Here is a 19,793-nt window from a genome sequence, read left to right as displayed (position 1 = left end):
GGTTGCTCCTGGATCCATCTTTGTCGGTAGAGGCCCAGCTGGCCTCAGTGGCTAGATGGTAAAACAGCTGCATCTGTTTCTGGACCAGGATAGCGTGATCACTGTTGTCCATGCACTGGTAACCTCCTGGCTGGATTATTGTAATGCTCTCTATGTGGAGCTGCCCTTGAGGTTGGTCTGGAAAGTGCAGCTGGTGCAATATGCGGTGCTGTGACTGCTCACTGTGGCAGGGTATTGCCAACATGTTACCCAACTGCTGAAAGGATTGCACTGGCTGCCCATTAGCTACCAGCCAAGTTCAAGGTTCTGTTGTTGTTGTTGTTGTTAAAGTTTAAGTTTAAATTTACATCCTGCCCTTCCTCACAGAAGAAGCCCAGTGCAGTTTTGATGTAGAAAGCCATATGTAGCTTGGGACCAGGATGCCTAAAAGATCGTCTTACCCCTTATATACCCAGTTCAATCACTGTGCTCTGTAGGTGATGGCCTCCTGCAGATACCATCTTATCAGGAGGTCTGTTCAGCACAACATAGAAAGCGGACCTTTAAGTGTTTTAGCACCAACACTTTGGAATTCCCTCCCCTTGAATTTTAGACAGGCACCATCTCTGCAGTCTTTTTGGTGCCTGCTGAAGACTTTGCTCTTTCAACAAGCCTTTTAAGTAGAGACCTTATCCCAGTCTGTGTTGGAATTGCTTTTATGATGTATTTAAAGCTGTTTTTTTTTAAAGTTTTTAAGATGATCTGCTTTAATATATTTTTAACCTGATTTGCTTTAGTATGTTTTAAAGTGTTTTTAGTGTTTTTGTTTGCTACCCTGGGCTCCTTCTGGGAAGAAGGGTAGGATATAAATTAAATCAGTCTCCTTTAAAATCATCTGGCAATAGCCATTGCCAAATCTTGTGATAATGAATTCCATATGCACTTTATTTGATCTATCCTGAATCTGCTGCATATCAGTCTTATTTGTTAATGACAATTTGAAGACAAAGACAAGAAGAAGATATTTACCTATTGAGATGCAGGACATCAATGATCAGACTTCCTTACATTTCTATTTTCTGTTAAAAGCAGATGTGCGGGAGGGGAACATTTGGAACCCTAGGAGATAAAGAGGAAAATTGAGAGGATTGTTATTTTTTCCTTGTAATTTGACTGATATTTTCATGGGGTGAGATACATTATGATTTGCTCCCAATATATTAGTTGCTTATGAATCATGCACTTTTTACTGTAGCAAATGCTTTTTGTTTACAGTAGATGTTTTATAGTACATACTAATTAGCTTTTTGTGACATGATAATTATTATTGAAGTTATCCTTGTCTCTCTGAATTTTATTTTAAACAGTAAAGCTCCCAGGGCTCAGAACATATGTGGATCCACATACATATGAAGATCCCACTCAAGCTGTTCATGAATTTGCCAAGGAGCTAGATTCTACTAGCATAGCCATCGACAAAGTTGTTGGGGCAGGTAAGGGTATTTATAATGTCCTGTCTCATGAGAATCACTGTGGCATTTCTGCTGCATTTGGAACTTCCAGATGCAGATGAACTAGTTAAGAAAACTTCCTGTGCAGATGCAAAGCAAGCAATTATTTGAAGGTCTTTGTATTTTTCTGCTGAATTTAGGAAGTTAATCTTGACTGACAGACTAGCTGTCTTTTTCTAGGTAAAGCACAGCCCAGGCATTAGAAAGGTCGTCTGTGCTCTTCAGTACTGCCTGGATTGAAATAATATTTGGAAGGTCTTTTTCGAGCACCATTTTTATACAGTTATTTTTCTACATTTATATAGAGATGTATAATGTCCATTTCCAGCTCATGTACTTTTCCATGTTTTTCCCCAAATTTCCACATTAATATGTGATTTTTAAAAAGTCCTCTCAAAACAAGTATTTAAATACATATTTTAATACATATTTAAAGGTATATTTTTCTCTCAAATGCATATTTACATATGTATTTTCTTTCAAAAGCACATTTTAGTATCTGTTGATGCCTTCAAACGGTATTGCAACATTCACAGAAGTGCAAAATTTGGTAGTTAACTTAATTCTCATCTGTGCATTAGTGTGAATGTTCTGAATCAGGTTGTTTTGTATAGGAATTTGCAAAGATCAGATTCCTTAAGCATCCCTGCTTTCATCCCATGTTGTCACAAAACATTGTGGGTGAAATCCAGTATAGCTAGAATGGGTGTCTGCTCTCTTTCCTCTCCTCTTCCCTGAAGCTCCCCATTACTCCCAAAATATTCACAAGAGAGTTGGGGAACCCTCTGCAGAATATTTGGGGGCAACAGGGGGGATGGAAATGGGAGAAGAGAAAATGGAAGTTATGTTGCGCAAGGAGAATTTCATTGCACAAGTGGGTGGACATCTTCAGATGTCGCCCTATATTAAGATGAGTTCCTCAGTTCATATCCATGGTCCACCACAGTCAGTATTGTGTCTCTAATTGGGATGAGCATTAGATGAATTAGTTGTGTCCACCAACTAGTACAGTGTTGGATTATTCAGTGCTCTGCCATTTACTCTCATTTTGTGTCAGTACTTTTTTAGCTTGACATCAGTAAAGGTAAGCCACAGCATAATAATCTGTATGAAAGCTGCCAAGATATATAGCTCTGGGATGTATACCCTGTGACATTCCACAACTGCAGGTGAGAACAGACCTTAGTTGCAGGCCACAAGATACTGCTATCTGTAGCTGTAGAGACTGCGTAACATACTGATAAACAGTTTCTTGGTCTAGAAGGAAAGTGCTAAGAACACCTTTAACAACCAAGTTGTTTTATAGCATATTCATCTAAAGTGATGCAATGCCTACAAGATGGAGAAGAATCATGGCAACGCATGTGAATAATCTGTTGAGCAGCAAGGGGACACACACATACATACACAGGTACACCAATGGTTGAGAAGTTTCAGTGTCCACACACTTGATGCGTCAATTATCAATGCATTCTTCAGTGAGCCAGCAAAAAGTAGTATCCTTCAGGATTTGGAACACTTGTGACAGATCAGAAGGGGCAGAAGAGTTGAGGAAAATTTGTGCACCCATTTCACTAAAAGCAACAAACCTGTATGGGTGAGACAGGAACCCCATATACTAGACTATGCTTGAATCCTATTTAGATTATTAGCATTATATCAGAATTTTCTTCTGATGCTTCTGATAAGTGTGACTTGTCACAGTGATTTCTTGCTTCTTCTGCATTAAAAATGTTTATCAGCCTTCTTTTTGCCCTTAGTTCTTAATGTTGCTTCCCATAAAAAATGTTTTGTTGTATGTACACTGGTCTTTCAGAAAATAAACTAAAACGTTAAATTTTTATTTTGTATACGTTATCAAACAGACATCAGACTGCAGTGACCTTTGCTCAGTGGATTGATTTTTGAACATCCACATTTGAGTTACTCATTTAAGAGCAAAAGGCTCCTTGACATATTATTAATCATCGGCACTATAAAGATACCGCTGAATACAAGTTCATTGCAAATGTACCAGTTTCAGTAAAAGCAGTGTATGCAGGATTATTGCACAGCAGGAGAGCTTTGTGAATTGTCTCCAGAGACCTCAATGTTTCAAACATTTAGCAATCAGAGACATTACTGAAGAATAACTACATAATAGATAAATTCCAGAAGAGTAGGAGTTGGAGTAAAAACAGCATAGTCATTTGCATCTTAAAGGGTATCAAATTTATTTTGGCAGAATACTGCTTTTGTATTCAGGGTCCTACTTAATTCATTTATGTATTCTACCCATATGCCATTCTCCATTCAAGGTGCTTAGAGTGGCTTACACGTGGTTCCCAGACAGTATAATAGTTCCAAACCTGCTTAGCTTCAGCAGTAGAACTGAATCACACACCTTCACATTGTGTGTGTTTGTGCGAGCATAGACTGACATGTGTTTGTATACATGTAGTTTCAGAGGAAGAAAATCTGTTTTACAAAGTATAAAGGAATTCATCCTGTAAGCAGAGTAACCATACATTACTATGTAAGTTAAAGTGAACAGTCTTCTGGATTCCATCAGCCCATGTGCACTCAACCTTTATGACCTTTTGCTTAATCTGTGTAACACCACAAGCACCTTTAGTCTTTATTCAAATGAAGAATGTTAAACCTAAGAACTAGCTCCAGTTCATCAGCCTCATTCTCCATCTATACCAAGCATCTTTGGCATAAGATTTATTTATTTATAGGATATCTTCCCCAGTTTACAACAATTCAAAAATACAGTATTAAAATCAGTTAAACACTTTTATATCAAAATAATAGGTTACATTGTAAAATTGTGTATCTCAGGTGTCAAAGGCCAGAGTATAGAGGTGTGTCTTCAGCACATGATGAAAGCTATACAATGAAGGTGCCAAACATACCTCTGTGGGGAAGGCATTCCACAGCTTAGGGTCTATAACAAAGAATGCTTTCTCCCAGGCTGCTACCCCCTGAACTTCCAAGAGCGGCAGAACTACCAAGAGGACCTCCTTTGCAGATCTTAACACCTGGGAGGTGGTGGTCTTTCAGATATGTTGGGTCTAAGTGGTTTAGCACTTTGAATTGGGCCTGGAAATAAACTGGGAACCAGTGCAGCTATTTTAAAACAGGAGGTGCGTGAATTCTAAATGGAACCCCAGCCAGTAATCTGGCTGCTGCATTTTGGACCAGTTGAAGTTTCTGAGTTATCTTCAAGGGTAGTCCCACGAAGACCATACTGCAGTAATACAGTCTGGAAGTTACCAGAGCATGGAGCAACAGTTGCCAACATATCTCTGGCCAAAAGTGGACATAGCTGGCAAACCAGCTGCATCTGAAAATAGGCACTCCTAGGTACCGAGGCCACCTGATTTTCTAGTGACAATGTTATATTGAGGAGTACCCCCAGCCTACAAACTTGCTCCTTCTAGGAAAATGCAGTCATGTCCATAACAAACCATTTCCCCACCCCTCAGACCAAAGAACTCAAAACACAACTCTTTTACAAGTATTTAGCTTCTGTTTATTGGCCCTCATCCAGCCCATCTTCAAGGTTGTTTCCAGTGCCACAATCCCCTACCTCCTACAGTGCCCCCATCCCCCACCTCCTGGAGCAATTTCAAAAGAATACTGTGGTCAATGATATTAAAAGCCATTGAGAAGTCAAGGAGTCCAAGTAGGATCACACTCCCCCATCTCTCTCCCCACAGAAGTCAACAACTAGGATGACAAAGGCAGTTCTAGTGCCATGAGTGGGCCTGAAACAGGAGTGTAATGGGTCCAGATAATCAGTTTCCTCCGAGCATGCTGGAAGCTGGGCTGCCACCACCTCTCAAACACCTTCCCCAAAATGAGGTCAGAAATTGAGCCTCTGGGGATACTGATATTTTTAACCACTACTGTTTCTATGTTACTTTTTAAAATGTTCAGTTTATGGCATTTCATCATAAACTGATCTGAAATTGTAGAAGGACATTGTTGGCAGATTGAAGAATGTGCAAGTATGTGAGCTTTTTATGTGTTGTGGTCTGATATTGGATTGCAGTTTTTCCTGAGCTGATATGAGCTCCAGATTGATACTAGTGATGCTTCTTTTGCCCACGCCCTGGATCATAGGCATTCTCTCACATAACCTGAAACAGCTAAACCAAATCAACAATGATCCTCCAAACAGACCCACAGACCCAGGAAGAAATAACACACACACACACAGAGACAAACACACACAAGAATGTTCATTCCTTTATTCAAAATCCTGAATGAATAATTAATCGCCAAAACAACAAAGATGTGTAGGGTATTTTTTTAAAAATCCACAACTCCTAGGAAATAAATGTATTTGTTACATAATGGTTTGTTTATAGCAAAAGAAAATTATTCTTCACAACCTTTCAGCATTTTTCATGTTGTTTTTTTCATTTTGTCCCACAAGTGTACAGTGTTCCCCATCATCTTAAGTCTAGGCAGGCAGCGGCATGCACACTACATCCATGGTTGGTTGTAACTAGAAACACCACCCCACAAAAAAAGATTGATAACATATTTGTCAGGCTGCTGATAGGTTCCCCTGAATGTCGTGTTCCTTGCTGATGAATTTTGCAGATATAGTGTAGGCTCCTTAATTTGGACTATTATTTGCAAGAGATTCTTGTCTGGTATTGAAAGAATCTCTTCCAACCATCCTTGTCAATTCCAACTGTCTCTGCTTACTAATGCAACTTCTCAGAGCCCTGATAAAGGTTTCAACAGCCATTTGTAATGCTTAACAATTATGCAGCAGTAAATGTTAAACCATTTCATCCTAAAAGCTTTAAAATGTTTTTCTAGCATCTAAAATGAATTAAAATGATACTTTAATGAGTGCTTAACAATGGGCACTATGGGTCACTTTTACAACTGACAATCAAATGAGCGAAGTAAACTGCTGTGCAATCTCTAATTAAAATAAGGGCAGACATACCTTGTAATCTGTGTTTATACTGTTTGGATTTACAATAGGGATTCTATTTCTCCCACCCCACTGCATTCCACTCCTTAGTGCTAAAGACATGAAAAGGTGTTTTTAAAGTGTTTTATGGTTCAGGTGTTTTTCAAAGTAACCTCTGGAAATGTGGGAGAGCATAAAAGATATTTCCCTCCTTATTTTAAAAGGTACCATAATATTGGCAAATACATTTAATTTTGGTTTCCTGGTTTCTATCCGTTATTTCTGATTTTAATCTAGAATGTTGTAAATGGGAGTGAACTGAAACACAGCCATCCTTCAAAAGTCACTCTTCTCCAAATTTTGCAATGTAATCCTACAGCCAAGCAATGTGTACAAAAATGCATATACTAAAATGTATAGTCAGGTGCATAACTAGCAGTGCAATCCAGTGCGTGTCTTACTCAGAAGTCAGTCCCAGTGAATGCATTGAGGGTTACTTCCATGTAAGATTCCAGCCTAAAACTTCCTTGTTCCAGCATGCATTGTAGGTAATGTTTAATTTTATGGTATTTTATTGTTTTATTGCTTCATTTTCTGTAAAGTTTGTTTTTATGTACACCACTTAGAAATGCAAATGATTAACCACTATAGAAATGTCTTAAATAAATAAATAAAATAAAGTGTGCATAAAAATATTTTATTATGGGAAATTGCTTTACAAAAATGTATACATTAGGAGAAATTCTCACTTAAATATTGATGAATTTTTATGAGGCTTTTTTAAAAAATCACAAACAGATGTGGGAATGTTAAGAATTGAATTTAAGAAAAATGAGAAACAGAGAAATCAAAACTGGCAGATTTGCCCTTCCCTATGAAGGAATGGGCAATTCCCACCTTGTTGTCAAAGTGAGAGGTGAGACTTCCCAAGCAAGGCACACGTATCTGGTTCTCCTCTGGTCCTGATTTTCCTTCTGTACATGTTTATTGGGACAGGAAATAGTACAATTTAATTTATCATCAGGATATTCAACATATTCTATTTTTCACTGGCCTTTTTACCTCCTCCTGCCCCTCTATTTTGAATCTTAGTTTGAATATTGTTGATGGTACATCTGCTAGACATGCCTTGGAAATAAGAGCTCTTTCAGCCAGTCCCCAGTTGTGCATTTTCCAGTGGGATAAGGTTGTCCTGCATCCAGATCCATCTTTTCTTCCCAAGATTAAGTTGGTATTTGAAAGGACGCAGGAAGCTGTCAATCCCTCCTTTTGTCCAACCTGCTCCCTACCTGCTCCCAGGAAAGACACTGGCAAACGTGACTCCTCTAACATTTTTTAAAGTTTGCTAGCCCTCAAAGCCTGACTTCACATGTTCATACTTCTCTGTGTCCATACAGTGAATGTGTGGACAGAGGTAGCAACATGCTCTGCCTCCCAGTATTGGTACCCTAAATTGCATGTCTGCAATGTTCATCCATGTGTGCATAAGTCATCAGAGTAATTTTTTAAACTTACTATAAAAGCCAGGCCTCCTCTATGTGAATGTACTCCTTTCTACTTTTGCCTTTTGATTCATCATCAGTTCCATGTAAATGCATAAGTTTTTCTAACACTATCATGCTTATGATTAAATCTGTTGTGAGGGTAACAGAGTAGGAGAGAAGAAATGCATTATGCTATCCATGGCTTCTTGGGGGATGAACTCTCAATTCTCTCTAACTGTTTTGTGTATGGCCATGAAAATTTAGAGGGCTGTTAAGCAAGCGTTTCTGAGTTCAGGACTATACGTTTCGTAAGGTCTTGTTTTGAAATGAGGTTATGGGAAGCCTCAGAATTGCATAGAGGGTATTTTCAATTTAACATTGCGGGATGTGAAAAATCCATGCTGGCTATAGTATACAGCCACTCTTATGGCTGTATAATACATGTGCATCTTCCAGAATAACTTGTAGGCATAACTTGGTATGTGTGTGTGTGTGATGGAGTTCACAATGGGGAAAGCAAGGACCATTGCTTACCAACCCATTTTAAATGTTGGGCCCAGTCTCCCTAGTTATTATTATCTTGGGGTCTCAGTATTTAACCTTTTATTTATGTTAACAAAAAACAGGAATATTTAGAAAGTTAACTTAATTAATTTTATTTAAATGATTGCAACTCACATAATTAAATAGGCTACCTCAGATTTGTTGACTTCAGGTTTTTTTGGCTGTGTTTTACTAATCTCTTGGCCTGAGTTCTTAAAAGATTAATGATGGCCTGCAAGAAATCACAATCAGGTGTATTGTGTTTGTCGCCTAATATCATCTGTGGGGGCCTGCCTTCTTCCTGAATTCTCCTCTACTTTTCTTGTTCTGGTCCTGCAGCATGTCCTATAAAATGTCCACTTATGCTTACATAGACATGTAAATGAATGGTTTTAACCAATGCTTCTTTTGAATGCTTTGCTGAATTCAGACTGTTACAGAGCTATCTAGTCTAGCCGGGATGGATTACCTAGTTCTCATTAATGAGGGCTTCAGCACAGAATGTTTAAGCTTACATGAGACATTTGTCTTATCTCAACAGGAAATAGAATGTCACGGAGGGCCCTATGCATATCAGAGTTATGATTTAGAGCATACCTAAGAGGAGGAAACAATTGCATCTACAACTCATATGTGTGCAAATTTTCAACAAAATGCAATTGATTTGAGGCAGCAAGTCCCTAAATTAATAGAAATGTCCAGGGTCCCCTGAGTAAATCATGTAAAGTTGTTCCAGTAATATCTATCTGCATCCTTCTATTTCCAGACAGACCAAATTGAAAACAAAGTTCAACCCCTGCTGTGCATGTGATTTGAAATAAAATTAAGGCCTCGTGTTTTTTCAAGGAGATCCATTTTAAGCTATCTGAAGTCAACAGTGTGTCTATTTGAGTTGCTGAGTCAAAAATTGAAATACGATTACGACCTGGGAGACCAAGGTTCAAATCACCACACAGCCATGAAGCTCACTGGGTGACCTGGGGCCAGTCACTGCCTCTCAGCCTCAGAGGAAGGCAATGGTAAACCAACTCTGAATACCGCTTACCATGAAAACTCTATTTGTAGAGTCGCCATAAGTCGGAATCGATTTGAAGGCAATCCATTTCCATTCATTTTGTTACTTATAGTTTGCCTGAAAACGGGAACAAATACAGATATTTCGTTTTCTTGCATATCTTCATAAGAGCCTGGGAGTTCCATGATTCCTATTAACAAATAGAGACCTGAGGTTGACCGATAGCAGGCTGGATCTGATTATATATTTACTGATCACAGATCTTTCTTGTCCACTCATCTGGTGCCCTTTCCTACATCGGATGTCCTTACATCAGTGTGTGAGCATGCACTTGGGTGTGCATGCATAAAATCCAATACACTATGCCCAGATGATGTCAGTTATCAGATTTTATTGGGCATATCAATTACTTGGTTCAAGCTTTGTGCCATCGGTTTTAAACATATTCAAATGAGATGTATGAGGTATCTGGAAGTGTAAAAGGCATGCCAGATAGGGAGAAAGTTAAGGCACACTCTCACTCCCCCACCACACAATTGGGTAAATATAGTGCCCAGTCCAACCCAGGAACTTATCCAGCTCTGGCAATGAAAGAGCTCTTAGCTGAGACCCCTCAACATTCAATCAACTGAACAATGCTGGGTTTACTTCTGCTCTTCTTTCTTCATGTCCTAATTGAATTTGGCTTTCTCAATATGGGCAGGACTTAAAATGAATGGGGCTTATTGATATAATTTAGGACTCCATTAATCCTGTTCACATATTTACAGCTTGACTTGCTTACACAAATACAGTATGTAAGATTTGGGTTCATGAGCCATTTGGTAAGAGGACCTGAACAGCAAGGCTTTATTAGGTAGGGGGATAGAAATGTATTCCTAGATCTTCCATTGTTCTTTAATTTGAGAGTGGAAGAGGGGATATCTTTTAAAACTTGGACTGGTGGCCCTGTAGAGCATGTCACTCTCTCTAGCTGTGGAAATAACACCACAATATTGCTGCTGCTTGGCTGAAGGGGAAATGCCATAAACTATCCAAGGATATCTTTTCCAGGTTAAAAAAGGATGGGAGCAGTACTTGGAGTAGTGCTGTGGCAGAGGAGGAAGTGGGTCAAGCAGCCTTTGCCAACCTGGTGACCTCCTGCTGTTTTAGACTACAGCTCCCATCAATCCCAGCCAGTACAGCTGTGGTGGCTGCGGCTGATGGGACTGAAAGAAGGAGCAGGAGCAGTTTGCCACTTGGCAGTTGTCTCCTGAGATTGTTTGGCCCAGGTGCTCTATCGCCTGTTTCACTCTAGGTTTCATTTGAATGTTAGTGCATCTTGTAAATCTCAGTGGGTTATAGCCAAGTAAATTCTACTCAGAGAAGACCCATTAGAATTAATAAACCTAAGTTAGCTTATTCAGTGGGACTACTCTGAATAGAACTACCATTGGATACAACCTGATGGATTGGATTACACATTGGATACAACCTAAAATAAAGGTATTGGCTGCATGGTATCGACAAAAAAGTACCTAGGAACATGTTTTTATTCTTCATTGAAGTGTATTTTGTATATATATATATTACACACACTGACTGTGTTCTCAGGCAAGAATTCAATGATAGGTTTAATAGCCACTTTTTCTCAAACTATAAACAAAAGTTTCTCTGGCTGTCACATAATGTAGGTGTAAGAGATCAGCAGCTTATAGCTGTTAACGACCATTAAGACCCATAGAAAGAAAGAAAGAGAAAGAAAATACAACACCAAGCCTTCACAAGATTTGTTGCAAAGAGGGTTTTTGCTCCTCTGCTGTCATGCTTTCATTTTCTGCTCTCAGGGTGTCCTAACAATATCGACCTAATGCTAATATTTGAATAGAGGCGCTGTTTGCCTTGAGTAAAACATGCTGGCAGATGTGGATTCTTGCAGAGGTCAGATTTTTATTCATCAGAATCCTTGTTACAGCCTGTGTAGTTTCTTGAATGCATGTCACCATCTCTAAATTGTCATTAAAAAAAAAAAGCCAAACAACACTTTTCAGTCTGAATGGCCCTTATTGACCTATAGCCAATCAAAAAGAAAATATAACACGATGCAATCTTTGAAAATATTTCATTTTGCAAAGCTGCTCCATACCCTGTGTTAGCACTTCTTAACTATGTCAGCAGTAGACTATTGCAGAGACATTGGCATTTGAAGACCTTTGTTGGTTAAAATTCTATGTGAATTTGTCAAGATGAAAAATTGTCACATTGTCATGTGGCGCATGGTCTTCTTGACTTATGTGCCTAAATTAGTTATATATATAGTCATTTACAGCATAAAATGCAACAGAAATGTCAGCTGATGTCACAACTTCCTGACAGAGGACAGTCCAGGGATGTAGAGATGTGTGAAAAGTGACTGATCTTTTGCTCTAGATTTTATTCCTAAGAAGAAGACAGTGTTGACTGAATTGTAACAAAACTGTGGAAGCACTGGCCATTATTATTTGGGTGATGGACAGAATTCACTTCCTTTACAATTTTGCCAAGATTTTGTGAGGCCTTTAGGACATGACTATCAATTCCTAGTCTCAGTAAAATTATGACGAACCATGTTGTAAGGCAAAATATCTGTTAATATTATTTACTTATGATTGTGAAATTTAAAAAATCACAACAATTTCACAAAATGGCCATACTACAGTAGCTATTTAAAAAATATAGTATTGTTGAGGAGAACTACGGTAAGGCAGTTTACTTGTCATTACTACGGTTTTGTAGAAGAGGACCTGAGCAATATGAAACTGCTTATTCCAGAACAGATCTGCTAATGGCAGTGGCACTACTGTTGGAATGGTCCTAGGGTATGCCTGAAAAGCACATGAGGCCACCACCTTGTTGGAGCTAAGCAAGTTTGGGTCTTGTCAGTGCCTGGAGGAGCGACTAGCTGGGAACCACTTGTATGGGTTCCACAGTGGTAAAAATGTGGGGTTTTCTAAGTCATTTCATGTTTTATCATGAGCTCTGCATGAAACTAAGACCTCAAGCTTTCCCTTATGTTTTGCTTTTATTGACAGGAGAGTTTGGAGAAGTATGCAGTGGCCGTCTAAAACTTCCATCTAAAAAAGAAATTTCAGTAGCAATCAAAACTCTGAAGGTTGGTTACACGGATAAGCAGAGAAGAGATTTTCTTGGGGAGGCAAGCATCATGGGACAGTTTGATCATCCCAACATCATTCGATTAGAAGGAGTTGTCACCAAAAGTAAGAACCATTGTCTACTACAGGAATAGGGAACCACAGACCACAGAATTATCTATCTGGCCCATGGGACTCTCCCTAGGCCATGGCCCCTCCCCAATCCAAACTCTCTACTACCAGCCCACATCCCTCAGCAGCCCTGCTCTACACCCTCCTTGAATCCTTTTCTCTGTCTTGAATGTGTCCTGGAATAATAATAATACTTCTTGTTTGCCTGGATGAAAAATGGAAAGAGGTGCTGAACCTCTGGCATTTGTGTGGCTACAATGTAGCCTACTGTACAGATGTAAGAGACACATCCATTGCTCTGTCCACTTTTGCCTCTGGCCACACCTGCCACTGGCATGTGGCCCTCAAAAGGTTCCCCACAAGGGATGCATGCAGCTGTCTGGCTGAAAAAGTGTTCCCCTCTCCTTGTCTACTAAATAGATTTTATTTAGAATAAATCATTAGCATGAATTTTCAAAAGAGCCAGGGAAATCATTTGAACTTAAAGTAGAAAATACGAGACCTTGAGACCTACAAATGAGGTATTTGTAGAAAACACATTGTATAGTATGCAGCATGAAGAATCTTATAGAAATATTTCAGTCTTTCCGCTTTCAAACTGTATATATATGTTGTATAGAAGATCATGTACATCATCAAAGGAAGCTCTGAAAGCCCTGCTCCAATGACTGCTGGTAGACTCATATAATATTGTCATGAAAAGGGTTTGCCTTAATATGCAACAACAACAACAAAATCCAGGTTTGAACCAAGTGGTGGAAAATCACATTCATACGCTGCAAATGTCACCTGTCTATAGCCAGTGACTTTTCATTAAAATGCTCAGAAACTGCTCAGTTGATTTGCACCCGCAAGGAGTAATTTGAAAAGCCATGGCCTGTAGGCAATATGTAAATGGTTTATGGAAAATATAGTTTCTAAGATCCCAAAATCCGCTTAGCTGTCCAGCGCCTCTGTGACCTCTGACCTATTATCCAGTGCTAGCCAGAGAGAATTTGACACCGTGCTTTCCAGACATTTTTAATCCTTAAACTGTGAAGTTGCTATTGTTACTTATAGGATGCTTCTAATTAATAATGGCTCTTGAATACCAAGACACTTACTTAATGTGGAAACAATCCTTTACGTCTAAGGGAATATGCAACTTCTTTAAACTTTGGGAATAGTTAAATATATACTAGAGAAACCAATAGTCTTGCAAGCTCTTATATATGTTACAGCTTTGGAGAATTCTGTGCACTATACACCCTCCTGTGGTTATAATGATGATAATGCTTTACAGTTGTCATTCAAGATTAGAAAATACTGGGATCTATGCTGAAATTGATTGCTCTTAAACAGCTGCAGGCATTCTGGCTGCACTTACAAAACCATACTGCACATTACCTCATGGTGTCAGCATCTGGCAAATATTTGAATAGCCACAATCAGGCAGCAAAAAACCATGTGGCAATAATTGGCCCGTGTAAAAGCTTAATTTCGTATTTATTGCATGGTATTTTGTATGTATTTGAAAATTTGTAACACTTAAAAACAGGAGTATGTCAAATATAAGTGTCTGCTTGGTAGATGACCAAGAATAGCATTGATCAGTTTATTAGCATATAATGGAATCCAGTCTAGATATTGATATCACCATGCGGATAGCAGTGTCATTAAAAAAAAAACAACCTGAAATTCAAATGGTTTTAAAAATGTTATTACTTAACACTAAACTATTCTATCGACATTGGACGTTTTCACTAGAAATGCTAAGAACACCTTAGTTTAGCCTGGAGTGCATCATTTCTGATTAATGTTGTTAACTGGGATAACATGCTTGAAGATAGTCATATATAATTTGAATGTACATTCTTGTCAATCTAGTTTTATTTTTGTAGCAAGTGGTTATAGTCGGCCCAGTTCCTCCATTGTTACTTATGTGTCTTTGCTTAGCTTTCAAAGCTATCTTGTCTTCTAAATTCTTTCTGCCACAAGGCTACTAAACTGCCACTTCTGACTTTAAATTTTGTGTGAGAATTTCCTCCTGCCCATGCACTTTTTGGCCCATGCCGTCGCCACCCATCATTTCCATGATTTCTACTTTCCAAGCCGCTGCTAGTCTATCCTGCTTTTGTTGGCCTGCCTTCCTCCCTGTGCAGCATTTTTGCCTCTCCATTTATCCCTTTCTTCCCAATAATGCAATGCTGCTTCTGTTCTTGAGCCCTGTGTAAACTTTTCTACATTTTCTACCATTTTAATTGCCCCCTCCTTTCCTCAACTGTCTAGCACTGTTCACACAATAAGTCTGCAATCAAGACATGAAAAGATTCCTGTATTTTGCAGAGTCCCAGATCCTGCATACAGAGCTTATGCAAATAGCTTAGAAATTGAAAGGTCCCTTGTAGGTCATCTAGTTCAATCTCCTGCCCAATGCAAGATGCAACTACAGAGGCCATCCAGGCTCTGCTTAAATACCTCTGCTGAAGGAGAGCCCACCACCTCCCAAGACAGTCAGTTCCATTGTCGAAGAGTGTCAGAAAATTTCTTCTAATGTTTAACCAAAATCTACCTCCTTGCAGTTTGCACCCATTGGTTCTAGTCCTGTCTTCTGGAGCACTGAGAAAAAGTCTGCTTCATCTTCTGTGTGATGCCCCTTCAGATATTTGAAGACTGTATTGTAGCTTGGAGTAGAAAAAAATCTAAGTAAAGCAAAATGACAGCCTTGAGGCAGGATCACTTAAGAAAACAAATAATGCAGTGAGATAAGAAACAGGAGCCTGAGGAAAGAAAGAGTGAGTAAAGAAAGGGGAGGAGAAAAGATGGGCAGAGAAAACTTGCGGAATATTCACACAGCATTAAGGATGGGCAAGAAATTCAATTCAGTTTGCATTTCAAGCTGAATCTATCAAATTTGCACTTCCCAAAACAATATGAGAACTGAAACAGCCATCATTCGAAATTTGCACTTGTCCCAACTTTGTGGTGCAGTTCACTGACCAAACTGTGTTTACAAAAATGCATATATTAGGGGAAAGTAACGTGCAATAACATGCAAAAATGCATTATAAGGTGAGAAATGGCTTGCAAAATGTGTACATTAGTCAAAACTGCCTACAAAAATGTGTATATTAGCAGAAATTTGCACTAAAATTCTGGAGAATTTTCATGAGGATTTTTTTTAAAAAAATTGTAAATTGCTGCGGAAATATGGACTAAATTTAAGGTTGGGAAAATGAGAAATGGAGAGAACCAAAGCTGATAAATTTTTCCATCCCTATACAACATATAATTAAGGGGTGTGAGAGAGTGAGGCCCCTACTGACTCCACATTCATTGACTGTGCTTTATTTCTGTGTTGCAAGAGCTGTGTACATTTAGCCAAGAGAAGAGAAGATTAAGGAGAGACACAATAGGGGTAGTTTTTCTATCCCAAGCCACATTACGTTTGTATTTTGGAGTACTAAAATATCCCAAAAGCAATCCAAGGATATGGTGTCAGATGCTTCCCTGATTTATATGGAAAGAACATTTTTTTATCCCAATAGGTTAAAGTTGTTTGGGACAAAAAAAAAGAAAAGCACCCCACTGACAGACAGACAGACAGATTTTGGGCAGGCTGTCCCAGGCTTTTATTGGTTTTCAAAAGAAAACTTTGTCTGGTCACTTGATCCTATATCCCCAGATCAGTTTTTGCTAGGGGAAAATTAACCCCATTGGTTGGAACAAAAAGAGCATCCTGCGTGTAAAATGATTTTCAGGGGTGTGTGTGTCCCAAACGCTTTTTGTTTACAGAAAGAAAGCTGTAAATTGTAAGTGGCTGACATTTGTTTCCAATGTTTACTACCAAGTGCCGACAATGTCTAACAAAGGACTACGGTAGGGCCCCGCTTATACGGCGGGTTCCGTTCCAGACCCCCGCCGTAAAGTGGAAAATGCCATAAAGCGGAACCCCATTGACTTTAATGGGCTGCGTCGCGCAAAAATGGTGCGAAAATGAAGCGAAAGCATCGCAAAACGTTGCAAAAGAGAAAAAAATAGCTTTTAAATTAAAAACGAATGCCTCCACATCAGCGGAACGCATTAAAGCGGAATGCCATAAAGTGGGGCCCTACTGTACATCTTAGATCTACTTAAAAGTGAATTCTGCAATGAAAAGTGCATTGGGGATGTCATTTTTCTCCCAAAGGTTTGTGTTAGGGTTACTGTAAGAAGATTTTTTCCTTCAACCAAAATGACTTTCACTTGCACATTTTGCAAACATTATATTATCACAGTGTCATTTCTTCAGCAAATAGAATGTTTATTATCATTCCATGACATCATGGCAGACCAGCTAATCACTGCCTGATGACTCACCGCACAAAAGGGCTTAGCCCATTACAAAATAGAATTGTTTAGAATATATATTAGCTTAGAAATATGATATTTTATTTAGGCAAAATACTCTTGGCCACGGCTGACATTATTATTATAATTGTTCTCATCATTTTGAAATAGGCAAATCAAATATATATTTTGAATTATCATTGAGATTGCAAATGCGGAATAGATTTTTGTTCCTATATCAGTATGTTATAATGATAAATTCTCCAGTGCCTTGTTAATTATATTTTACTGGCAAATATGTCGTGCTTAAAAGTAAGCTGGACGTGTTTCAAGAAAAGAGAGAAAGTTTGTATATTATCCATAGGTATTCTTTTTGAAAGGAGCCTGCCAAGCATACCTTCCAATGTATATAAAACACATGATAAATAGGCATTGGGATCCTTATGTGGCAAACCAAATTTTGATGGATGGACTTTACAAAGAAACTGACTATTCATGCTGATTGGCTTCTATGGGCTAATTCTTAACAATTTGCATGGCAGACTTCCATAAGAGACCCTGCTTGAACCCAGAGGCATACAGTGTTTAGGAGCACTGTATTACTCGCTAGAGATGTGATAAGGTATAAGGGCTAAATAAGACCTCAGTTCATTCTTCCAACACTGAATTATTCCCCTGTTTCATATTTGTTTCTATGCAGAACTTTCCTTCCACTCTGGTCTCCAGGGTGCCCTATAGGCAGCGGTCCTAATAGCCAACACACATGTTCTGCTTAGTTTACTAATAATTTACAGCAGTTTGTAGCAATTTAGTGTAATAAATTTTTGAAACACTGTTGACACAAGTTGTTATCGTGTAAATGGCTGCATTTTGATAAATGAACATAGAATGTTTCTTTAAAAATATGTAGGTTTTCTTTGGAGCATGTGTTTCAGATTGCACATACATTTCCAGCTCAATGTTACTGAGAAATGGTGTTCAGGACAGGATAAATTAAGGCAGGAAATGTCTGTTTAATAATTTGAAAGGCTTTTTCTTCTTTACTAATTTTATACTACTGGCACATTATTAATGTGGAAACATTCAGATTGTAACCTGGTAACTTTTGCAACAGTGCTTTTGATTTATTGTTGCATGAATCTAATAAGCCTTGCACACTATCAAATATACAAAGCTCCACTCAGTTTCTTTTTATTTAGAGGTTTGAAACATTAAGTCACGTGGGACATTTTACAAAATCTTGCCATCTATTTCTACCCCCTAATACTAATAAGAAATTCTCAGACATGAACATGGAATAGGAGCTGTTGTACTGTTGTACTCAGGATGGGGGTAAATATGTGGGTTTTAGAGGTAGACAGAGGACACTTTTTTCTTCTCCTATATAAGCCTACTCAGAAATAAGTCCTATTGGTTTCAGTGTGGCTTACTCCCAGGGAAGTGTGAGTATAGCACTGAAGCCTTAGTGTCTCTCTATCTCTTTTTCTCTATCCCAACTGCTGCTGACACCCTATAACTGATTCACAGGTTCATGTCAGGCAGTTTGGCTGGGGTTTTTTGGGGGTAGGGAAGTTAAAGTCATTTTCTTTTGAGTCACAATATTATAGATTTCTGCATACCAAGGCTGTCAGCTGAGTATGACAAAGTTGCTACCTTACTTTTGGGATGCCCTGTTTCATGCCCAAACTGAAAGGCATTCAGTCACCTGAGTTTGCTATTAGAATGAACTAGTGGGGTACTGCAACAAAATGTTGTTGTGTATCCTCACATCCTTGCAAGAATGTTCCAGTTCATGATTCCTGCCAGCCAGCCATGCCTTTCTTCTGTATGGTGTCAACTCTAAGGAGCTCAAGCAAGATTTGCAACTACTACTGCCCTCAATTTCCCAGTTTTCTTTTCCAGTCAGTATTCAGCAGCTACTGACGACACACAATGTTCCATGGCTACTGGGATATTTGGGGAGGTTGCACCTTTAGGTTTTTAACTAAATATTTTGTGTTGTGCAAGTCCAGGTTTCCTTCGAGCTGCTAATATCCCCCCTCTTGATTTCAAGTAGTCCTGTTTTTGCTACATTCCTAATGGCACTCACCATCTCAGTTTACTCTTAGAGAGTATAATGACTCTATGTAGATTCCTAGCAAAATTACTTACAGGCAGGGCTAGGAATGGGGTTTGCTGTCTAGTTCCGTTCTACTTTCTGATAGTCTGTCATTTGATCCCGATCTGCCCTTTTTTTCCTCCCGCTTGCTTTGGCACTTGCCGATTCGATCTGCTGGGGGTTTTTTTGAGGGGAGTTGGTTGTGAAAAAAAGTGTAATTTTTAATATAAATGCTTATGTAAATGATCACAGTGTTCCACATGGTTTATTTTTTTCCTATTTATCACACACACTGTTACGAATTCATCAACTTAGAGGAAATTACGAAGATAATTACATAAAATCGGGGGGGGGGAATCCATGCTGATTATTGCTGTGGCCTGCCGGCAAAAACTCTGTGCCGATTACAGCTGCAACCCGCCGCAACAAATCAGTGCCGGTCCAAAAAGCTAGCGGACTGTCAGATTCAGTCTAAATCTGGTACTAAGTCCGATTTAGCTGGTATTCTCCCCCATAGCTAGGCAGGGCCAGCACAAGGGATTGCACTAATGAGGCGGATAGCTGCTCCCTCCCCTTCTTCCCACTGCTCCCCCTCCTCTTCATGACAATGGTGAAGTCCTCCTCTTCACCTCATTGACTCCCATGTCTCCTTCCCTGCATCCTCACTTTTTTGCCACTGAATTAGTGATAGT

General features: G+C 39.0%; 1 protein-coding gene across 8 annotated transcripts in view; it reads left to right on the top strand.

The window, feature by feature from the left end:
* The window catches only part of EPHA3 (EPH receptor A3), a 345,821-nt gene that overhangs the window by 278,198 nt on the left and 47,830 nt on the right, over positions 1-19,793 (top strand). For 7 of the 8 annotated variants that reach the window (XM_061628065.1, XM_061628063.1, XM_061628064.1 and 4 more), the window contains 2 exons: positions 1,347-1,472; positions 12,504-12,689. In XM_061628065.1, coding sequence (XP_061484049.1) covers positions 1,347-1,472; positions 12,504-12,689 — 312 coding nt within the window. Of the gene's footprint in view, positions 1-1,346; positions 1,473-9,204; positions 9,283-12,503; positions 12,690-19,793 lie in introns of those variants that run through there. The other variant, XM_061628069.1, reaches the window with a different exon arrangement.

This window comes from Rhineura floridana, chromosome 5, assembly GCF_030035675.1.
Source record: "Rhineura floridana isolate rRhiFlo1 chromosome 5, rRhiFlo1.hap2, whole genome shotgun sequence".
Lineage (NCBI taxonomy): Eukaryota > Metazoa > Chordata > Lepidosauria > Squamata > Rhineuridae > Rhineura > Rhineura floridana.
This window is presented reverse-complemented; position numbering and strand designations above follow the sequence as displayed.